The sequence below is a fragment of the Callorhinchus milii genome, unplaced genomic scaffold (assembly GCF_018977255.1).
Source record: "Callorhinchus milii isolate IMCB2004 unplaced genomic scaffold, IMCB_Cmil_1.0 Scaffold3, whole genome shotgun sequence".
NCBI classification, from domain to species: Eukaryota; Metazoa; Chordata; class Chondrichthyes; order Chimaeriformes; family Callorhinchidae; genus Callorhinchus; species Callorhinchus milii.
The window spans coordinates 37,157,379-37,179,077 of NW_024704744.1; the positions used below are offsets into that span (position 1 = coordinate 37,157,379).

The following is a 21,699-nucleotide window of genomic DNA, read 5'->3' on the forward strand; positions in this document are numbered from 1 at the left end:
CGTTTGGGATGCGACTCTGTGAACCTCAGGAGACGCGTCGCCATCGCCGTGCGGCCGTTTATTGAGTTGGACACGAGTGGCGAGAAGGACCCCCGCGAAGCGAAGCTTGGCACCGCAGGTCAGACACGCAGGGCTCGGGGATCGCCGCAATTTCTCTGGCCGCTGGGCCGGGGGAGAAGGAGGGGGGAACTGTACTGATGTGGGCCCGGGCTGCGGCGCCATCTTGTGAGCGCGCGCGAGGCCGCGACTGAGACCAGAGAGGACAGAGAGAGGCCCAACTGTCACCAGAGAGAGAGAGGCCAACTGTCACCAGAGAGAGGCCAACTGTCACCAGAGAGAGAGAGGTCAACTGTCACCAGAGAGAGAGGCCAACTGTCACCAGAGAGGCAGAGAGAGAGGCCAACTGTCACCAGAGAGAGAGAGGCCAACTGTCACCAGAGAGGCAGAGAGGCAGAGAGAGAGGCCAACTGTCACCAGAGAGAGGCCAACTGTCACCAGAGAGGCAGAGAGAGAGGTCAACTGTCACCAGAGAGAGAGGCCAACTGTCACCAGAGAGGCAGATAGTGAGGCCATCTGTCACCAGAGACAGAGGTCAACTGTCACCAGAGAGAGAGGCCAACTGTCACCAGAGAGAGGCCAACTGTCACCAGAGAGAGAGGCCAACTGTCACCAGAGAGAGGCCAACTGTCACCAGAGACAGAGGCGAACTGTCACCAGAGAGAGGCTAACTGTCACCAGAGAGAGGCCAACTGTCACCAGAGAGAGGCCAACTGTCACCAGAGAGGCAGAGAGAGAGGCCATCTGTCACCAGAGAGAGGCCAACTGTCACCAGAGAGAGGCCAACTGTCACCAGAGAGGCAGAGAGGCAGAGAGAGAGGCCAACTGTCACCAGAGAGAGAGAGGCCATCTGTCACCAGAGAGGCAGATAGTGAGGCCAACTGTCACCAGAGAGAGAGAGGTCAACTGTCACCAGAGAGAGAGAGGCAGAGAGAAAGGCCAACTGTCACCAGAGAGAGGCCATCTGTCACCAGAGAGGCAGATAGTGAGGCCAACTGTCACCAGAGAGAGAGAGGTCAACTGTCACCAGAGAAAGAGAGGTCAACTGTCACCAGAGAGGCAGAGAGAGAGGCCAACTGTCACCAGAGAGAGAGAGGCCATCTGTCACCAGAGACAGAGGCGAACTGTCACCAGAGAGAGAGGCCAACTGTCACCAGAGAGAGAGGCCATCTGTCACCTGAGAGAGAGGCCAACTGTCACCAGAGAGAGACCAACTGTCACCAGAGACAGAGGCGAACTGTCACCAGAGAGAGAGGCCAACTGTCACCAGAGACAGAGGCGAACTGTCACCAGAGAGAGAGGCCAACTGTCACCAGAGAGAGGCCAACTGTCACCAGAGAGAGAGGCCAACTGTCACCAGAGAGAGGCTAACTGTCACCAGAGAGGCAGAGAGGCAGAGAGAGAGGCCAACTGTCACCAGAGAGAGAGAGGCCAACTGTCACCAGAGAGAGAGAGGCCAACTGTCACCAGAGAGAGAGAGGCCAACTGTCACCAGAGAGAGAGAGGCCAACTGTCACCAGAGAGGCAGAGAGGCAGAGAGAGAGGCCAACTGTCACCAGAGAGAGAGAGGCCAACTGTCACCAGAGAGAGAGAGGCCAACTGTCACCACAGAGAGAGAGGCCAACTGTCACCAGAGAGAGAGAGGCCAACTGTCACCAGAGAGAGGCCAACTGTCACCAGAGAGGCAGAGAGAGAGGCCAAATGTCACCAGAGAGAGGCCAACTGTCACCAGAGAGGCAGAGAGAGAGGCCACTGTCACCAGAGAGAGGACAGAGAGAGAGGCCAACTGTCGCCAGAGAGGAGGAGAGAGAGGCCATCTGTCACCAGAGAGAGGGCAGCTGTAGCTCAGTGGTTAGAGCACTCACTTTGCAAGCGAGAGACCTGAGTTCAATTCCAGGCAAGTCAGGGCGAAACCTTGGGCAAGTTTCCTTACTCCACACACCTAATAATAATCCCTCCAAAACCAAAAACAATAATAAATTGGTCATTTTCAATCCACGACTGTTTGTGGGACATTGCTGTGCGCAATTGGCTGCTGCGTTCGCCCACAAATATACAGTCAATTCACTTTACAGTATATTCTGTGAAGCGCTTTGAGATGTCTAGAAGACGTGAAAACAACAACAAGATTCCATTTATAAAGCGCCTTTCACGTCGGGAGGACGTCCCAAGGCGCTGTACAGTTGGGTCAGGACTGGAGCAAGGGGGACATGGTCAGGGTGAGGGGAGGGAAGGGAGGGAGCGAGGAGGGGGTAGAGAGTCGAGAGGGGAGCTGAAGGCACGGTCAAAGAGAAAGGTCTTGAGACCGGCCTTGAAGGAGGAAAGGGAGGAGGCGGCGAAGGCACTGGGGGATAGAGTACCAGAGCCTCGGGGCTGAGAGGCTGAACGCCCGACCACCGATGGTAGGGCGGTTGGGGCGGGGGATGTGGAGCAGACCGGAGCCAGAGGAACGGTGGGTACGGGCGGGTAGGTAGGGGGATAGTAGGTCGGAGAGGTAGGAGGGAGCAAGGCCGTGAATGGCCTTGTAGTTGAGGATGAGGATCTTGAATTCGATCCTCTGGGGGATGGGGAGCCAGTGGAGGCGAGCGAGGGTGGGAGTATGTGGTCCCGAAGCCTGGTGCGGGACAGTACACGAGCTGCAGAGTTCTGAATGACCTGCAGCTTGTGGAGGGAGGTGGCGGGAAGGCCGGCGAGGAGAGAGTTCCCATAGTCCAGCCTTGAGGTGATAAAGGCGTGGACCAGAGTTTCAGCAGCGTGAGGGGTGAGGTAGTGCCGTAGTCTGGTGACATTCCGGAGGTGATGGAAGGCGGTGCCAGTTGTGGTGCGGATATCAGGAAGAAAGGACAGCTCAGGGTCGAACAGAACGCCGAGGTTCCTGACCGGCTTTGAGAGGTGGAGAGTGCAGCCTTGGATGCTGATGCTGTCAGCGCCTGAGGTGCGGAGGCGCTGACGTGAGCCAATCAGGAGGGCCTCAGTTTTACGCACGTTGAGCTGAAGAAAGTTGTCTCTGTATCAAATGCAAGGATTATTATTATTATTATTATATCTGTCACCAGAGAGGGAGCAAGAGAGGCCAAGTGCTCCCGAGATATTGTCAGGCATGAATGGCGCTATATAAATGCAAGTTGTTGTCACCAGTGAGCGAGAGAGAGAGAGGCCAACTGTCATCAGAAAGACAGAGTGTAGTCATCGGTCAGAGAGACTGAGTGTGAGAGAGAAGTGTGGATGTGTTCAGGGCTTTGTGTCACCCCTGACGTGAATGGTGCTATACAAATGCAATTTGTTGTTGTGTGTGTGTGAGACTTTAATTGTGTTGTGTTTACTAATAGCAATTTTATAATTAAGTACTATATACAAGCTAATTCAAGATGCAGTGTTTATTTGAAAGATTAGTTGTGTGTTATAGTTATAAATAACTGATTTGACATGAACAGAATCTTGCCTGATTTTAATTTTTAGTAGATGTATTATTGTAGACATGGCAAGCCCAGTGAAAGATAACTGCAGAATGAGAAGCTACAAGAACAAAGCATTAAACACTCAGGAAATGCGAAGGCGACGAGAGGAAGAGGGGATCCAGCTACGAAAACAGAAAAGGGAAGAACAGGTATGAGTGGACCAATAATTGAAATAAGGTGATTATTTAAAGAATAAGTTCAATTGCATTTTTCATTTTGCCTTTTCCCCACCTATAATTACAGCTGTTTAAACGCAGAAATGTTTCCGTCCCTGGAGGTGAGGAAGCTATGTTCGAAAGCCCCATTCAAGACCCTGACATAAGTTCCACTGTAGTATCTGCACCAGGGGTGAGTGGAAAGGCAATAAGCAGTATTTCTTTGCCTGTGTTTGAAATCTTTTTGAATCCTTATACATAAAACCTTAATTTGCAGGAAGGTGTGATTACAATGGAGATGGTGCAGATGATCTTTTCAGAAGATCCTGATCAGCAGCTTGCAGCCACACAAAAGTTTAGAAAATTGCTTTCAAAAGGTGAGAACCGATCTGAGATAGAAGGGTATGAGGAGAACGACATCATTATGTTCATAATCACCATAGTGAATTTCTGTAATTTTTATTTAATATCCTTTATTAAGTACTGTGAATGAGAAATCTCGAAGACGTGATAAGAAGCTAGATCATATGCAACAATTATTATTACTAGTAGTTGCTATGTACAGTACTAGAATTCAGGTTGTATGTAATCCAGGTTTAAAGACTGTCACTGGGTTGGGCCAGAAAGTGAAATTGAAATTTTGAAAACAGTAGTAATCTGCTTTAGTCACTATTTTTCATAACAAAATGGTGATCGCAACACTAATAATTTCTTGTCATGTTTTCCTGCTGTTTCTCTTCTTTATTTTATTTCTGTTTGCAGATAAGCTTGCAGGGCTATTTTTTGAGTATTCAAATGTAAACGTCCATAACTGATCTGAATTTCTTGTCCAAATATTTGGTTCAATAACTGCTTTTGACTTTGTGAATTTAACTGCAATTCATCCATTAAGTTAATAGAAACATGACTGTCGACAAAGAAATAGCATTGTTGATATATTGATGTTGTACATCACCTCTCAGGTCAGAAGCATGTCTCAAAACACTTCATTGTAAAGTGTAGTCTCTGTCAAATTTTTCGGCAAACTTGATTTTTATAAGGCGACTCAGCTTCTCAAACTGAAGTGGAAAAACTGTACGTGTTCTTGTATGATATAGAAACATTCTAGGAATAACATGTATGTTTTTGTATGGTTTGAGTATTGTTTTCAGGCAGCTGGATGTGTGACACATTCTGAAACCCATCATTATGCTGAAGAGAATCTAAACTGAGAGTTCGACTTATGTATGCCACTTACTCATGGAAATTTTCCTATTTAATGCACACCTTCGTCCAGGTGGGACGGACCCTGATTATCTAATTCTAGAGAGTATTAGGTTCAAGTTAATGAGAGCCAAGGCTTGGGGAGACCCCCACAGTGTGTGTTCTGGTACTGCTGGAGTTCAACTAGCTCCCTACTATCCAGCTACCGGCCCATCTCCAACCTCCCTTTTCTGTCCAAGGTCCTTGAGAGCCATTGCCTCCCAGCTTCGCTCTTTCCTCTCCTCCCACTCCCTCCATGAGCCCCTCAATCGGGTTTCTGTGATGCCCACAGCATAGAAACTGCTCTGGTCAAGGTCACAAATGACATCCTGACCATGTGTGACCAGGGCTCCCTCTGCCTCCTCGCCCTCTCCGCCGCTTTTGACACTGCCAATCCTCCTCCACCGCCTCTCCTCCCACCTCAACTTCCAAGGTTCTGTCCTTGACTGGTTCAGGTCCTCCCTTTCACACCGCGGTCACTTTGTCTCAGCTAATGGCTTCTCTTCAGCCCCCGCACCGTCTCGTGTGGCATTCCTCAGGGCTGTGTCCTCGGGCCCCTCCTCTTCACCCTCTACATGCTCCCCCTTGGTGACATCATCCGCAGACATGGGGTAAATTTCCACACGTATGCAGATGACACCCAACTCCATCTCTCTGCCTCCACCCGGAACTCCATGACTACTGGCGTCCTGATCAATTGCCTGTCCAACAACAAGTCCTGGATGAAGGACAACTTTCTCCAGCTGAAAGTCAGCAAGACTGAGGCCCTCCTGATTGGTTCGCGCCAGTGCCTCCGCACTTCGTGCGCTGGCAGCATTAGCCTCCACGAAACCTAGGTGTCTTGTTTGACCCTGAACTGTCTCCCCCACATCTGCGCCTTGACCAGCACTACCTACCACCACCTCCGCAACATTGCCAGACTCCGTCACTGCCTTACCCCTCAGGCTGCCGAAAACCTCACCCAAGCATTCGTCACATCAAGGTTCGATTATAGAAATTCCCTTCTCATCGGCCTTCCCAACTCTTCCCTTCACAAGCTGCAGATCATCCAAAACTCTGCAGCTCATGTACTCTCACACACACCAGGCTCCATGACCCCATCACTCCCACCCTTGCCCGACTCCACTGGCTCCCCATCCCTCAGAGGATCGAATTCAAGATCCTCGTCCTCACTTTCAAGGCCATCCATGGCCTTGCCCCCTCCTACCTCTCTGATCTACAGACTCCCTACCAACCTGCCCGCTCCCTCCGTTCAGCGGGCTCAGGCCTGCTCCATGTCTCCCACCTGGCCCGCCCTACCATCGGTGGCCGAGCTTTCAGCCTCCTGCCCCCACATTCAGGAACTCCATCCCACAGTCCCTTCGCCTCGCTTCCTCCCTTACCTCCTTCAAGGCTGTGCCTTCGGTTGCCCTCCCACCTCTTTGCCTTGCCTCACCCCTATCCCATCCTAGGGTCCTGACCCCTGACTGTCCAGTACCTTAGGACATGAAAGGCGCTCTATAAATATAATTTTGTTTTGTTGTTGTCCAGTTAGGAAACCCTATCCCCTAGGGCTTTGGCTTTCGGGGAAACGGGAGCCAAGTGGGAAAAAGTTCTCAATGTGGTTTAGTTGAAGGAAATGTTATCAAAATCATGTTTTATTCTCTCAAATGTAATTCACTTCCTTAATACCTATATTAATCAGAATATTTTAGAAATTTTGCAAGCTAAACCAACTGTTTCCACAACAGTTTACCTCCTATCAAAAACGCCCTTCTAGTTGTTAAGAATAGGAGCACAAGTTGGTGCAATTAAATATTCTCGACAAATGTCACCAGGAAGTATTTCTCCCTCAATTGACTTGACACAATGTATGTTAATAAAATGAAAATGTTGCGTTAGTTGTGGGGAAAAAGTTACCTGATCACAAAGGATGGGATTATTTTTGTCTCTTTATGACCTAGTTTCATAATGGTTTTCTTACCATTGCAGAACCTAATCCGCCCATAGATGAAGTCATAAATACACCTGGTGTTGTGCAGAGATTTGTGGACTTTTTGAAGAGAGATGAGAATTTTACCCTTCAAGTGAGCATACATTTCACAAATGAAAAGTTTGCTGAAGTTAGTTGTTAACTTGTTTCAAGCATTTGCATGATATCATTTAGCAACCTTGATGTATTATTTTAAATTTTTCTGATGTAGCTTTAATGTGCCTCAATGCATTGGATTTCCAGAGATTTTGTGTGATTTATATCTTTTCAATACGAGAACAGCTATCAACATGTAAAAGTTGCTTATGAGCTATATAGCACAAAGAAATATATTCTGGCATGAAAATGCTTTTGATGCTGTGCTGTTCTTTGGTAACAATGGCTATTCAAGGATATAAATGCTATGTAAATTTTGAATTTACTGCTGAGCTCTATGCTTAGTTCTGCTGCTAAATCAAGATTATAAGTAGCATTTCAAAAATACTGAATGAGACTTACCCGGGTGTCTGGTCGGAAAAGGACCAACAACAAATTACAATTGTATAGCGCCTTTCACGTCAGGATGATGTCCCAAGGCACTGGACAGTCAAGGATTTGGACACGAGCAGGGGGTTAGGATCAGGGGGGAATGGAGGGCAGGGCCGGTAGGCTGGTGGCCGAAGGCACAGTCGAAGAGGAGGGTCTTGAGATGTACCTTGAAGGAGACAAGGAAGAGAGGCCAAGGGATTGTGGGATGGAGTTCCATGGTGTGGGCAGAGAGGCTGAAGGCCCGACCCCCATGGTGTGGCGTGCCGGGTGAGGGACGTGGAGCAGGCTGGAGCCTGCTGAGTGGAGGAAACAGACAGGTTGATATGGGGTTAGCAGGTCACATAGTAGGAAGGAGCAAGACCGTGGATGGCCTTGAAGGCGAGGACAGGATTTTGAACTCTTTCCTCTGGGGGATGGGGAGTCAGCGGAGCTGGGCGAGGGTGCGGGTGATAGGATCACAGAGCCTGGTGCAGGAGAGGGCATGAGCTGCAAAGTTCTGGATGATCTGCAGCTTATGGAGGGAAAAGTTGGGAAGGCCGACATGTGGGGAGTTGGGGTAGTTTAGCCTAGTTTCGGCGGCCTGAGGGGAGACGCAGTGGCGGAGCCGGGCGATGTTGCGGAGGTGGGGGACGGCAGAGCAGATCATGGCCTGGATGTGGGGTAGAACTATATATAAAGCAAAATCTAATACTTGCAACTAAACCAACTGGAGAGCTTTTCTGTCATGTAAATGAGGACAATTCTCATGAATAAGGAAGGAAATCTGTACCTTGCCATGTCGATTGAATTTGGCTGAGTAATTGCAATGAAAGTGGATGATTATCATAAATGGAAATAGGTTTGATTTGTTAAGGTTCATTTTATTTTGCCAGAATTTACTGCACTTCTATGGTTCTAAACTTTATTAAAACATATTTCAAGTGGTGATCCCGAGAATGTGCTTTTCTACAAATTTTAACACTTCTTACTTAAAATAACCAAATATAAATTGAACCTGCATAGCTTGAAGATGCCAGCAATACAATACCCCAGACTCCATCTGGATTGCTCCAATCTCATTATAAACTGTTGAGAATTGTATTCATGCAGCAGAATATTTCAAAATTAATGGTTACCAATAAAAAGTTCCTTAATATTCTGTGAATAAAATAAGTGCTGTAAAAGTTCATGAAAAACTGTTATACCTGTGAGAATACTGAATTACTTAAAAATGCAATCCTTGACTTTTTGTGAAGTGCAGAAAGAATTGTAATGTGTGGTTGTTTGATTGAGATTCCTTTTCCTGCAGTTTGAGGCAGCATGGGCATTGACAAACATAGCCTCTGGAACATTCCTCCATACTAAAGTAGTTATTGAAGCTGACGCAGTTCCTATCTTCATTGAATTGTTAAACTCTGAATATGAGGATGTGCAAGAACAGGTAAAATATTTTGCTTCATATTAAATAGTTTAAATATTCTCTATTGGTTTGTCTGTATTTTTCTATTCTGTTTTGAACAACATTGTTCCCTCTCACAAACACAATATGGGTAACATTTGGCGTAAAACTACAGCACAAAAATCAAGTTGAGTAAAATACAAGTTTGTTTTAAAATGTTTTTCCATTTTCTCATTTGAATGATTTTATCCAGATGGAAAAACTTGAGACAATGAATTGTTATTTTAGTATTTAAATTATACTTGGTGATACTTAATGTAAAAATGACACTGAATAGAGAAAAGGACTGGGTGGTAGTTAGGTGTGTTTTCATCGATTATAGTCTGATCTATGCATTATAACCAGTGGTGAATGCTTCCCACTTGCCAAAAGTTTAAATTTCTTACAAATTACAAGCTACAATTTCTCTTTCAAAATTGTATAGCTACTTCTTGTGTGTCAGCTTGGCTCAGTTGGTAGCACTTATCTCCGAGTTAATAGGTTGTGGGTAGAACAACAACAACAAGATTACATTTGTATAGCGCCTTTCACGTTGGGAGGACGTCCCAAGGCGCTGAAGCCCCATGTCGGAACTTTGAATTCATATACTTCATTGCAGTGCAGGAGGTATGCTGCATTGTTATAGGTCCCAGCCTTTGGATGAGAACTTAAACCGAGGTCCTGTCTACCTTTTCTGCTAGATGTTAAAGATTCTGTGGGACTATTTGAAAAGAGAAGGAAGTTTCTCTTGGTGTCTTGGCTAACAAATAAAATTGATCATTCACTTTACACTTTACACCTGGCTCCTTCTGAGACAACGTCAAATAAATACAGTTTATAACAAACACAGTTTATAAGCTTAGTGCTACATTTCACCTGCTTAATGCTACATTTCACCTGCAAAAAATGTTGTCATTATACTTTACAATAAATGTTAAAGCTTTTTGAGTTGACATAAAAGGTGCTGTATCAATTGCAATTTTTCTTTTATTAACATTTGTGATTCTTAAGATTTTCGTTTTAGACTAATATATCTTTCATTCTGTAGATGACCATTGTGTATTTTATCTTACAGGCTGTCTGGGCACTGGGCAACATTGCAGGTGACAATGCTGAATGCAGAGACTTTGTCTTAAACTGCGGAATACTTCCTCCCCTTTTACAGTGAGTAAAAAACGTGTTAATCCGTATTATGGTACATAACATGGGAATTTTTTTTGATGAATTGAGTCTGTCGCAATCAGAAACCCATACTTAACAATCTTGAAACATGTCTGAGAGTTCCTAATATGTATATCATTGATACATGGGAAATTCCCTTTGTCTAGAATGTTCTCCTCGTTCCTTATTTTTTTTTCAAGTTAGTTTTGAATAAACAGAGATCAGCATTGTTTGAACATAAGACTTATTGCCAACTGTCATTCTGGCGCCTTTATCCTTTGTATAATCAGTTCTCAGCTCACAATCATCTCTTTATAAAAAAAATTGTATTCGATATTCACTTTCTCAGGAAATTGTGGTGCTAAAGTTTCATTTACCACTTCCTGTTTCTTTCACTTGTTAGGAGTGATGCTTTGGTGTGACGCTTGGATGTTAACTGTAAGGAACATGTGATGTTTTAGGTGGACCCAAGAATAATGTATCAGATAGTGAGTGCGTTTCATTTTGTTTCTTTCTGGTAGGTTAAATTCATACCAAAATTAGCTACTTGGATTAATTAATCGTGTCCTCTCTCAATGGCATTTGTAAAGCAACTAATGCAAGTAGAGGAGTTTCCACAGAATTAGAACGTTAGGATCGCAGAGAGCCAGATAGAATATATGCATAGTTCCTTAAAGTAAACTTCTGCTGAAACATATACTGTATATTTTTTTAAAATTAGGTTATTAACCAAGTCCAACAGACTTACTACAACTAGAAATGCTGTGTGGGCTTTGTCCAACTTGTGCAGAGGAAAGAATCCACCACCAGACTTTGAAAAGGTACGTTTTAGGCCATGGTTCATCTTTAGTGATAAAAGCAATGGTGGGGGTAAACCAGTTGTATAGTGAATAGAGTTGTAGGTTACAGACCAGGAACTCGCTGTTCCAAATCCTGTGATGGTTCAAATTTGTGTGGAGTTGAAAATGGCCTCTGCATTCCCAAGGTTAAAACAAAACGGTTCCTGCTTCTGGTCCCCTTACAACACTGGAGGTGTATTGCATTGTCGGAGGTGCCATCCTTCGGATGAGACTTTAAACCGAGGTCCTGTCTTCTCATTCAGGTGGATGTTAAAGTTTCAATGGCAGTATTCGAAAAGCGAAGGGAGTTTCTCCAGGTGTGCTGGCCAACAATCCCACGATTAAAATTGGTCACTCATTTCATTTCTATGTGCAACTGTGCTGCCGCGTTTCTGTACAAATACACAGTCACTTCATTTCACAATAATCCTGTGAAGGGCTTTTAAGACATCCTTCCGATGTGATAAGGTGCTATACCAAATGCAATGATTATTATAAATAGGGAGAGGTCAGGCTCGGCTGTGATGTCCTCGACAGTGGCCTGCCAAAACTCGTTGTTAATGCTCAATGTGAACATTGCCTGCTTGGGCTGGTTACTGGAGGGCATCCAAGGTCTGAACTGCACCCCAGCAAAAGGAGGCCAGACAAGGAGCAACAACAACAACAAGATTCCATTTATAGAGCGCCTTTCACGTCGGGAGGACGTCCCAAGGCGCTGTACAGTTGGGTCAGGACCCGAGCAGGGGGGAAATGGTCAGGGTGAGGGGAGGGAAGGGAGGGAACGAGGAGGGGGTAGAGAGTCGAGAGGGGAGCTGAAGGCACGATCAAAGAGAAAGGTCTTGAGACCATTCTTGAAGGAGGAAAGGGAGGAGGCGGCGAAGGCACTGGGGGATAGAGTTCCAGAGCCTAGGGGCTGAGAGGCTGAAGGCCCGGCCACCGATGGTAGAGCGGTTGGGTGTGGAGCAGACTGGAGCCAGAGGAACGGAGGGTACGGGCAGGTAGGTAGGGGGATAGTAGGTCGGAGAGGTAGGAGGGAGCGAGGCCGTGAATGGCCTTGTAGGTGAGGAAGAGGATCTTGAATTCGATCCTCTGGGGATGGGGAGCCAGTGGAGGCGAGCGAGGGTGGGAGTGATGTGGTCCTGAAGCCTGGTGCGGGACAGTACACGAGCTGCAGAGTTCTGAATGACCTGCAGCTTGTGGAGGGAGGTGGCGGGAAGGCCGGCGAGGAGAGAGTTCCCATAGTCCAGCCTTGAGGTGATAAAGGCGTGGACCAGAGTTTCAGCAGCGTGAGGGGTGAGGTAGTGCCGTAGTCTGGCGACATTCCGGAGGTGATGGAAGGCGGTGCCAGTTGTGACGCTGATATGAGGGAGAAAGGACAGCTCAGGGTCGAACAGAAGAAGCATATGCCGATGGGAGAAATATAATAGGACACGGTATTTTTTTNAAAAAAGCAACTGCTTTAACAGCTTAAATAATAATTAAATGAACATTTAAAATTACCAGTAAACTCACATAAGTTGTATCAGTCGGGACCGTAACATTTAATACAATTTACGCAAAGTATGAGTTCCAGACAAACTCGCATAAATTGTATTAGGTGTATTCTAGAGAATACTATAGAATTGAAACAGTTTGTTAATCTTCCCAATTTAAAGTGTTGCTTCAATTTCCATGTTTAATTTTAATAATTAACTACTGACAGTTATTACTGCTCATAGCTACTTTTTAGTTTGTAAAGATTTTCTAAGGAGAAATATTTCTGGAGTGGTTTATTTAGCCTTTGAACTATAAGCAAACAATTCAAGGACTCTGAGGCAGGCGATTTTTAGGTTTCAATTTGTACTGAAACTCACAAATTCAGAGTAATCTAAAGTAATTCACAGATTTAGAATAATTGAGTAGGTAGAGTAATACTAACTGGTCTGAAGCTCCTTGAGAACATCAGTACTTTCTAGTTGTTGATTGTGTACTCAGTAGACCAAAGTGTCTGTCCCACTAAATGAAATGGATCTTCTTTGGTTCCAACATAACTTCTTTTTGAAGTTGGGAAGAGGGGACGCAATCCCAAATACAGATTTAAAATAAAATTTTCTTTAGTGGGGAAAATGTTTTGGCCATTTTCATAGGGAAGTAGTTTTCATAGGGAGTAGTTGGAAGAAAATAGAACAACATGAAATCTGTTGTCTAATTTCTGGAGTTAGATAATGGTTGTATTCCTTTCTGATTGTTGTTATCTTCAAACAAGCTTTTATTGGAATATAGTCCTGGATCAGATTTTTCAAAATTCTTGGTCTAACGGTACACTGCATTCAATACATTTACTTAAATTAGGTTAGCAGAGGTTATTGACATGTATATGAAAGTACCATATTAGTTTTTTTATATTAAAAGCATTTTATATTCCATTTAGAAAATATTTGTTGAAATATTTTCCAACCTCTGCCTTTTATAATCTACATGAAATTGTTCTGCAATAGAATTTACATGAATCACTGTGAAATTTGCTACTCTGATTTTCCTCTGTTCCAGGTGTCTCCTTGTTTAAATGTATTATCCAGACTATTATTTAGCAGCGACTCTGATGTTCTGGCAGATGCCTGCTGGGCCCTATCTTACCTTTCCGATGGACCCAATGAAAAAATCCAAATAGTTATTGACTCTGGGGTTTGCAGGCGATTGGTGGAGCTTTTGATGTAAGCATTTTGGTTTATTGTCAACTATTGCCATTTGTTGAAAGAGCAGGAATTTTGGTTTAGATGGAATTTGTATTTAAATTGCAGGCTACTGAATTCCATATATAAATTATATGTAGAATATAGCATCCTTTTTATTTAAGGCACAAAAATGGTAAGTGGCCTCTGCTTTAATATGGCTTCAAACAAAAGAAGCTGATCAAATTGACATGGGTATCATTTATTGGCTTAAAATTGTTTAGAACCTTTTTAAAAAGTAAAATATGTCTTGTATGTGTACTTTACTTATCAACAAAGTTCTGCAGCGGTGAATTTTGTACTGATCTGTTGTATTTCTTGATAGGCATAATGATTATAAGGTGGTATCACCTGCACTAAGAGCGGTAGGAAACATTGTTACTGGAGATGACATCCAAACCCAGGTAAAAGCAGTTCCCTGCACTCTGGTGCTTGGGTAGTGTTTTGGGTCTTCCCTGTAGCCACCAATCAGCTTCACAAGTGTAGATGTTAATTATTTTCTCACCTGCCCTTGGTTGAATGTGTATGCTATATTGTTGAAGCATATATTCAGTAACTGCATAAAGTACTCTTTGAATCATATCAGTGCATATCTTTAAATCAACTGAACCAAAACATCTCAAATTGCACCATTATGTTTAACAACAACAACAACTTGCAATTATTTTGCACCCTTCACGTGGGATAGTGTCCGAGAGCCCTTAACAGTGGCAGAGCCTGATGCTGAGCTGGGATGCGAGAGGGAGGTGATGAGGAGGAAGAGGAAGGTCTTCAGGTGCGATCTGAAGATGGGGACAGAGGGTGCAGGACAGATTGATTGAGACAGAAAGTTCCATGGTTTGAGGATGTAATAGCTGAAAGCACGGCCACCAATGGTGGAGCGGAGGGAAAGAGGGTCGTGCAGGAGGTCGGAGCAAGTTGAGTGAAGGAGGAGTTTTTAATTTATTGAATTTTATGAATGGTTGGGCTGGGGGGACCGGTGAGGGGGGCAATGGAATAATTGATGCGACAGCTGATGAGTTCAGACAGTGTGTCTCAGGGTAAGTACAGAGTAGCTCCACTACAAGTCCTTGGGTGAGTGCAATATGCCCAGGTAGCCAATGTCCAGCACTAAAATAATAGTTGAGTTTCAGGTTGTCAGGACATCATTGTCTGCACTTTATAGAGCAATTTGAGATACTTATTAGTATTTTATTATTGGAAAAGGGCAGGGCTATTTTTGTGTAGTCATCTCAATATCTCAATTATAAAGTGTGAAAAATGGTCATCAGATTGGGTTATCAGGTTGCTGCCACCACTTTCTGAGCACTATGAGCAGGATGTCCCCTTCTGCATGGTAAGGTTTATTTAAAAAGCCCTATGGAAACTTGAGCTTGTGAGCCGACTGGCTTCTTAAGCACTTAAAATAATGTCTTGACTTTTAGATTATCCGATTGCCATCGACTTCATTTTCTGCACACTTTACAGGTCATAGCAGTTACATTGTTAGATTAGTGGAATCATAATGTGGAGATGCTACACACAATTGCAGCACATTATAAGGCTGGGTTGGGATTTTATGGAGCCCCCTCACACAAACAAACACACAGGAGTTCTACTGTATATTGAAGTACTTTGGGAGTTTAAAAATTAATGGCATAAACATTTCACTTCAGATTTCTAAATACTTTGGTATATCACTTAACTTTATTTCTGTTCATTCTACTAGGTAATTTTGAACTGTTCTGCATTGCCATGCCTTCTGCATTTGTTGAGCAGTCCAAAGGAATCTATACGGAAAGAAGCATGTTGGACAGTTTCCAACATAACTGCAGGAAACCGAGCACAAATTCAGGTTAATGCACTGTTCTTTACTGTTCAATGTATACTAAAACTTCTTTAATTGCCATGGTGTGTAAAGTAAATGATTCAACATTTAGTATGGATGTTTGTTAGCTTTTCTCTGCTGGATATTTCTACTGTGCTTTTGTGAAATGTCTTGTTTAGTGCAATGTTTTTTTAAAAAATCATTGGGCATATTGAAATGCTGAATAATATAGATGCCTGTTTTAGATACACAAACTGTTTTATGATAAAAGTGTCCTGCTGCAGATCGCTTGCCCCCTCTGCCTTAGTATTGACAGACAAGCTTTCAACCATTCGTGGAGTCCTGTAGCTCAGTGGTTAGAGCACTCGCTTTGCAAGCGAGAGACCTGAGTTCAATTCCAGGCAGAGGGCGAAACCTTGGGCAAGTTTCCTTACTCCACACGCCTAATAATAATCCCTCCAAAACCAAAAACAATAATAAATTGGTCATATTCAATCTACGACTGTTTGTGGGACATTGCTGTGCGCAATTGGCTGCCGCGTTCGCCCACAAATATACAGTCAATTCACTTTACAGTGTGTTCTGTGAAGCGCTTTGGGACGTCCTCCCGACGTGAAAAGCGCTATATCAAATGCAAGGATTATTATTATTATTATTTTTCTGCCCCTTCTTAAAAAACCTACCCTCGATCACTCAAACCTCACAAACTTCAGACCCATCTCAAATCTGCCCTTCCTGGCCAAAGTTTTGGAACGTGTCGTTGAAAATCAACTTCGCTCACACCTCTCCCTCCACTCCCTACTCAAACCTCGCAGTCCGGTTTTCGCCCTGTCCACAGAACAGAGAAAGCACTTGTCAAAGTAACAATCTGTGTCCTCTCTCTCTCTGTGACCAGGACTCCATCTGCCTCCTTGTTCTCCTTACTTCTCCACTGCGTTCATCATAGATGATTACACCATCTTCCTCCACCGCCTCTTTACCCTCATCCACCTTAGTGGAACCGCACTTGCATGATTCGAGTCCTACGTAACAAACCGCCAACAATACATCTCAGAAAATATTTTTTCTTCCTACCCCCGCCCAGTCACCTGTGGGGTACCCCAAGGCTCCATCCTTAACCCCCTTTTCCGTATCTACATGATCCCACTCGGTGATATCATCCACAGACACGGGGTCAACTTCCACATGTATGCGGATGACACCCAAATTTAGCTGCGACTCCCAGTCCGCTGATGTCCTGTCAGCTTCTTTGACGACATCAACATCTGGATGAGTGCAAATTTCCTGCAGGTGAATGTCAACAAGACAGAAGCCATACTCTTTGGCTCCCGTCAACGTCTTCTCTCCTGCGGGTCTGAACTCCTCAACCTCCCTGGGCTCTCCTTCGAACCCGTGGACAACTTAGGTGACGGGTTCGATCCTCAGCTTTCCTTTCTACCCCACATCCATTTCCTGACTAGGACCACTTTTTTCCACCTCTGTCACATTGCCTGCCTCCCTTCATACCTCACATCCAAAACCCTCATCCACACCTTTTGTCACTTTCCAGCTGGACTATTCCAATGCCCTCCTCGCTGGTCTCCCCAGCTCCACCATACACAAAATCCAATTAATTAATAACTCCGCCGGCCGCCCGGATAATCACCCGCACAAAACTCCTTACCCCCATCACACCAGTCTTTACCACATTCCACTGGCTCCCAATTATCGAACTGATCGATTTCAAGATCCACTCACTCGTTTTCAAATCCCTCGCACCTCCCTACCTATCCGATTTGCTTACCCCTCACAGTTTGTCCTTTGTCCCTTCCACTCCACCATCGGTGGCTGTGCCTTCAGCCACTACGCCCTGAGCTCTAGAACTCTCTCCCTCAATCCCTCTGCCTTGCCCCCTCCCTCCCCACCTTCAAATCCCACTTAAAAATCTGTATTTTTGATCATGCTTACAGTCAACTCCCCCCTCCCTCTCCCCCTGGCTCAGTGTCAGACTCCGCCACTATTAAGCGCTCTGGGATGCTACCCAGTGTAAAGGGCGCTCTAGTAATGCAAGTTGTTGTTCTATGGAATTCATAATTTTCTTCCAGTGGCCAACAATCCGGCAGGTAAATTGGTCATTCACTTCATGGCTGTTTGTAGACAATGCTGTGCACAAATTGGTTGCTGGGTTCGTCAACAAAATATAGTCACTACACATTGCAGGAAATCCTGTGAAGCTCTTTGAGATGAAAGGTGCAATATCAAATGCAAGGATTATCATTATTATAATGCCCTTCCAAAAGCATTCCACCTCGCACTATCCCTCTCTGCTTTCAAAACCTACCACTCATAGTAAACTGAGTGTATATTTTGTGGGCAAAACAAAATTGTTTTGAAACAAAATTGATGTACATGAAGTTGCTCTTAAATTGTTGATGTACAATGTGAGTTCTTATTACTGTAAGAATTCCCTGCATTTTAAATCCGAAAGATTTGTCTTTCTTCAATTTTTTTGTATATTCTATTACCTTTCTAGGAGCGTTAAATTTCAATATTCAACCTCAACTCTGCACTTTGTAAACAAACACATTAATATCAACAAATCATGCTTGCACTGTATATGTATTGAATATTTACCAAATTTTATTTTCTAAAAAAATTGATGATTGTTTTGATGTAAGTATTCTGGATTTCTTAATTAAAATTCACCTTTTATTTTGTATTCATATTTAGGCTGTAATAGATGCAAATATTTTCCCAGTGCTGATTGACGTTCTCCAAAAGGCAGAATTCCGCACTAGAAAAGAAGCTGCATGGGCTATCACTAATGCAACTTCTGGAGGGACTCCAGAGCAGATCAGGTAACTGATAAGTGAGGCTTCGTGAATGTTCTACCCAGTATATAGAACAATATGTGTAGAAGGTTACTCGATTATGGGTGTTCTTTTAAAAAAAAGTTAAGAGTATGACTCAAGTGAGATGAATAGACATAGTTTATAAATGGTATATGTTAACATTTTGTTTGATTTTATACTTGTGCTCTATTGTGCTTTGAAATCTTAAAACAACTTATGACCTGCATATGTTGTTTTTAGTCTCTTAATTGACTTACTGACCCTCTTCTGCTCTCACCCTCCTCCACAACACCCTCTCCTCCACACTTGACACTCTTGCCCCTATCACCTCCCGTACTGTCTCCTACTCTCGCTCCTCCCCCTTGTTCACCACCCACCTCCGCTCACTGAAGAGCCAGGTGCGGGCCGCTGAACGCACCTGGGTCAAATCTGGCTTAACGGTCCACCGAGAAATCTGGCTGGACCTCCTCAAAATCTACCGCTCCACTCTAGCCTCGGCCAAATCGTCCTTCTACTCCAGGATAATCCTGGAGGCGAAGAACAACCCCAGGCTACTGTTCTCTACCACATCCCAACTCCTCCGTCCCCCCTGCCACCCTGCGCAGGTCATCTCCTCCAACCTTCACTGCGAGGAGATGCTGGATTTCCTTGAATACAAAATCAAGGGAATTCGCTCCGCGGTCACTTCCCCTCCAACATCCACCCACACCCCACCCCCTCCCTCCCACACTCCGACTCCTACCCATCCTCCCCTACACACTTTCGTACCCGTTTCCCCACCCTCTGTCACCAAACTCATCCTATCCCTGAAACCCACCACCTGCTCCCTTGACCCCATCCCCACTCCACTCCTTATCTCCCAGCTCCACCTCCTTGCCCCACATATCACAGACATCGTCAACCTGTCCCTCTCCTCTGGCTCTGTTCCCATTCCCTTAAAAACTGCCACCATCACTCCCACCTTGAAATAACCCTCCCTTGATGCGTCGCAGCTATCAAGCTACCGGCCCATCTCCAACCTTCCCTTCCTGTCCAAGGTCCTGGAACGAGTTGTCGCCTCCCAGCTGCGCTCTTTCCAACCATTCATTATTCGAACCCCTTCAGTCGGGTTTCCGTGCTGCCCATAGCACAGAAACTGCCCTGGTCAAGGTCACCAATGACATCCTGACCATCTGTGACCAGGGCTCCCTCTGCCTCCTCGTCCTCCTCGACCTATCGGCAGCATTCGATACGGTCGACCATGCTATCCTCCTCCACCGCTTGTCCTCCCACCTCAACCTTCAAGGCCCTGTCCTTGAGTGGTTTAGGTCGTACCTCTCCCACCGTCTTCACTTTGTCTCCACGAATGGTTTTTCCTCCAGCCCACGCACTGTCTCGTGCGGTGTCCGTCAAGGCTCTGTCCTCGGTCCCCTCCTCTTCACCCTCTATATGCTCCCCTTGGTGACATCATCCGCAGACATGGGGTTAACTTCCACATGTATGCGGATGACACCCAACTCTACCTTTCCTCCTCTACCCTCAACTCCACGACCACCGATGTCCTGACAGCTGCCTGTCCGACATCGAGTCCTGGACGAGAGACAACTTTCTTCAGCTCAACGTGCGTAAAACTGAGGCCCTCCTGATTGGTTCGCGTCAGCCCCTCCGCACCTCAGGCGCTGACAGCATCAGCATCCAAGGCTGCACTCTCCTCGGGGTTCTTTTTGACCCTGTCCTTTCTCCCTCATATCCGCGCCACAACTGGCACCGCCTTCCATCACCTCCGGAAAGTCGCCAGACTACGGCACTACCTCACCCCTCACGCTGCTGAAACTCTGGTCCACGCCTTTATCACCTCAAGGCTGGACTATGGGAACTCTCTCCTCGCCGGCCTTCCCGGCACCTCCCTCCACAAACTGCAGGTCATTCAGAACTCTGCAGCTCGTGTACTGTCCCGCACCAGGCTTCGCGACCACATCACTCCCACCCTCGCTCGCCTCCACTGGCTCCCCATCCCCCAGAGGATCGAATTCAAGATCCTCATCCTCACCTACAAGGCCATTCACGGCCTTGCTCCCTCCTACCTCTCCGACCTACTATCCCCCTACCTACCTGCCCGTACCCTCCGTTCCTCTGGCTCCGGTCTGCTCCACATCCCCCGCCCCAACCGCCCTACCATCGGTGGTCGGGCCTTCAGCCTCTCAGCCCCGAGGCTCTGGAACTCTATTCCCCAGTGCCTTCGCCTTGCCTCCTCCCTTTCCTCCTTCAAGGCCGGTCTCAAGACCTTTCTCTTTGACCGAGCCTTCAGCTCCCCTCTCGACTCTCTAACCCCGCCTCGCTCCCTCCCTTCCCTCCCCTCACCCTGACCATTTCTCCCCTGCTCGGGTCCTGACCCAACTGTACAGCGCCTTGGGACGTCCTCCCGACGTGAAAGGCGCTCTTTAAATGGAATCTTGTTGTTGTTGTTGTTAAGCCATTTAAGTGATTTTAAAGATATTTTATATATTTCTGAAATAATATGTTCAGTATTGATGCATGATCTTAGTACTTTAAATATAGTAAGAATGTAACCAATCCAAGGTCTTTTCTTGATAGAAGAAAATCCTACTTCAGTAAAATGTAATGCACACAATCAAAATCTTACCAATCATTCAATTTTGGAAGAATGAGTCCTTAGGATAAAATAATTTAGACTACAGTTTGGGGCCCATTTACCCTTGTAACACTTTTAGCATGAGAATAAGTAGTGCCTTCATGGCTTCTCTTCAAGTTATCAACATAAATTAACTGGTGAGTAAAGCAGAGAAAAAGGAGGGTTGCTGATGATTACTGTAGCTGGAAGTCTGTACAAAATAGTTGCTTATCTGATAATACATGAATTTTCAACATGGTTTTAAAAAAAAGTAATGTGGAAAATTATTCAAACAATTGGCAAAAGCTGGGCCTGCATGTCTTAGGTTTCTTCTGGAATATGTTAGAATTGCTTGATTTGGAATTGACCGAAAAACTTCCATTAATACTGTGGAAAATTAGGACACAGGAAAACAATCTTGAAAGACCTGCTTAAGATGAGTCTTTTCATCCTTTCCAGCATTTGGGACAAAAAGATATTCAGATGTGGTGTTATAAGTTATTGCTGCACACAACAAAGCAATGGATGTTATTAACTGACACCGTTGTCTCCTGTTGTAGGTATCTGGTAGAATTGGGTTGTATCAAGCCACTGTGCGATTTGCTGACTGTCATGGATTCCAAAATTGTGCAGGTTGCACTGAATGGACTTGAAAACATTCTACGATTAGGAGAGCAAGAAGCCAAACTGAATGGAACTGGTATCAATCCATACTGTGCCCTAATTGAAGAAGCCTATGGTAAAAAAAATCTAATAGATATTGTTTCACTTTTTAGATAGGGTGTAGCTTGGAATGCATTTTATTGTATGGGCAGATAAATCTTTTTCTTTCCTCCTCAAAACTATTCCCCTCTTTTTTTAAGGCGTTCGAGTGAGTTTTTGTTTTTGCTGAGGTACAGTTGCTGAGGAC

The 21,699-nt window shown here is 45.0% G+C and overlaps 1 protein-coding gene across 1 annotated transcript in view; it reads left to right on the top strand.

Moving 5' to 3' along the window:
* Nucleotides 1-21,699, top strand: part of kpna5 (karyopherin alpha 5 (importin alpha 6)) — a 26,570-nt gene continuing 4,871 nt past the window's right edge. The window contains exons 1-13 of the mRNA XM_007910339.2: nucleotides 1-118; nucleotides 3,534-3,664; nucleotides 3,759-3,863; nucleotides 3,948-4,047; nucleotides 6,884-6,978; nucleotides 8,701-8,832; nucleotides 9,905-9,993; nucleotides 10,712-10,811; nucleotides 13,359-13,522; nucleotides 13,866-13,944; nucleotides 15,249-15,374; nucleotides 18,057-18,184; nucleotides 21,350-21,528. Coding sequence (XP_007908530.1) covers nucleotides 3,536-3,664; nucleotides 3,759-3,863; nucleotides 3,948-4,047; nucleotides 6,884-6,978; nucleotides 8,701-8,832; nucleotides 9,905-9,993; nucleotides 10,712-10,811; nucleotides 13,359-13,522; nucleotides 13,866-13,944; nucleotides 15,249-15,374; nucleotides 18,057-18,184; nucleotides 21,350-21,528 — 1,426 coding nt within the window. The 5' untranslated portion in view covers nucleotides 1-118; nucleotides 3,534-3,535. The remainder of the gene's footprint in view (nucleotides 119-3,533; nucleotides 3,665-3,758; nucleotides 3,864-3,947; nucleotides 4,048-6,883; nucleotides 6,979-8,700; nucleotides 8,833-9,904; nucleotides 9,994-10,711; nucleotides 10,812-13,358; nucleotides 13,523-13,865; nucleotides 13,945-15,248; nucleotides 15,375-18,056; nucleotides 18,185-21,349; nucleotides 21,529-21,699) is intronic.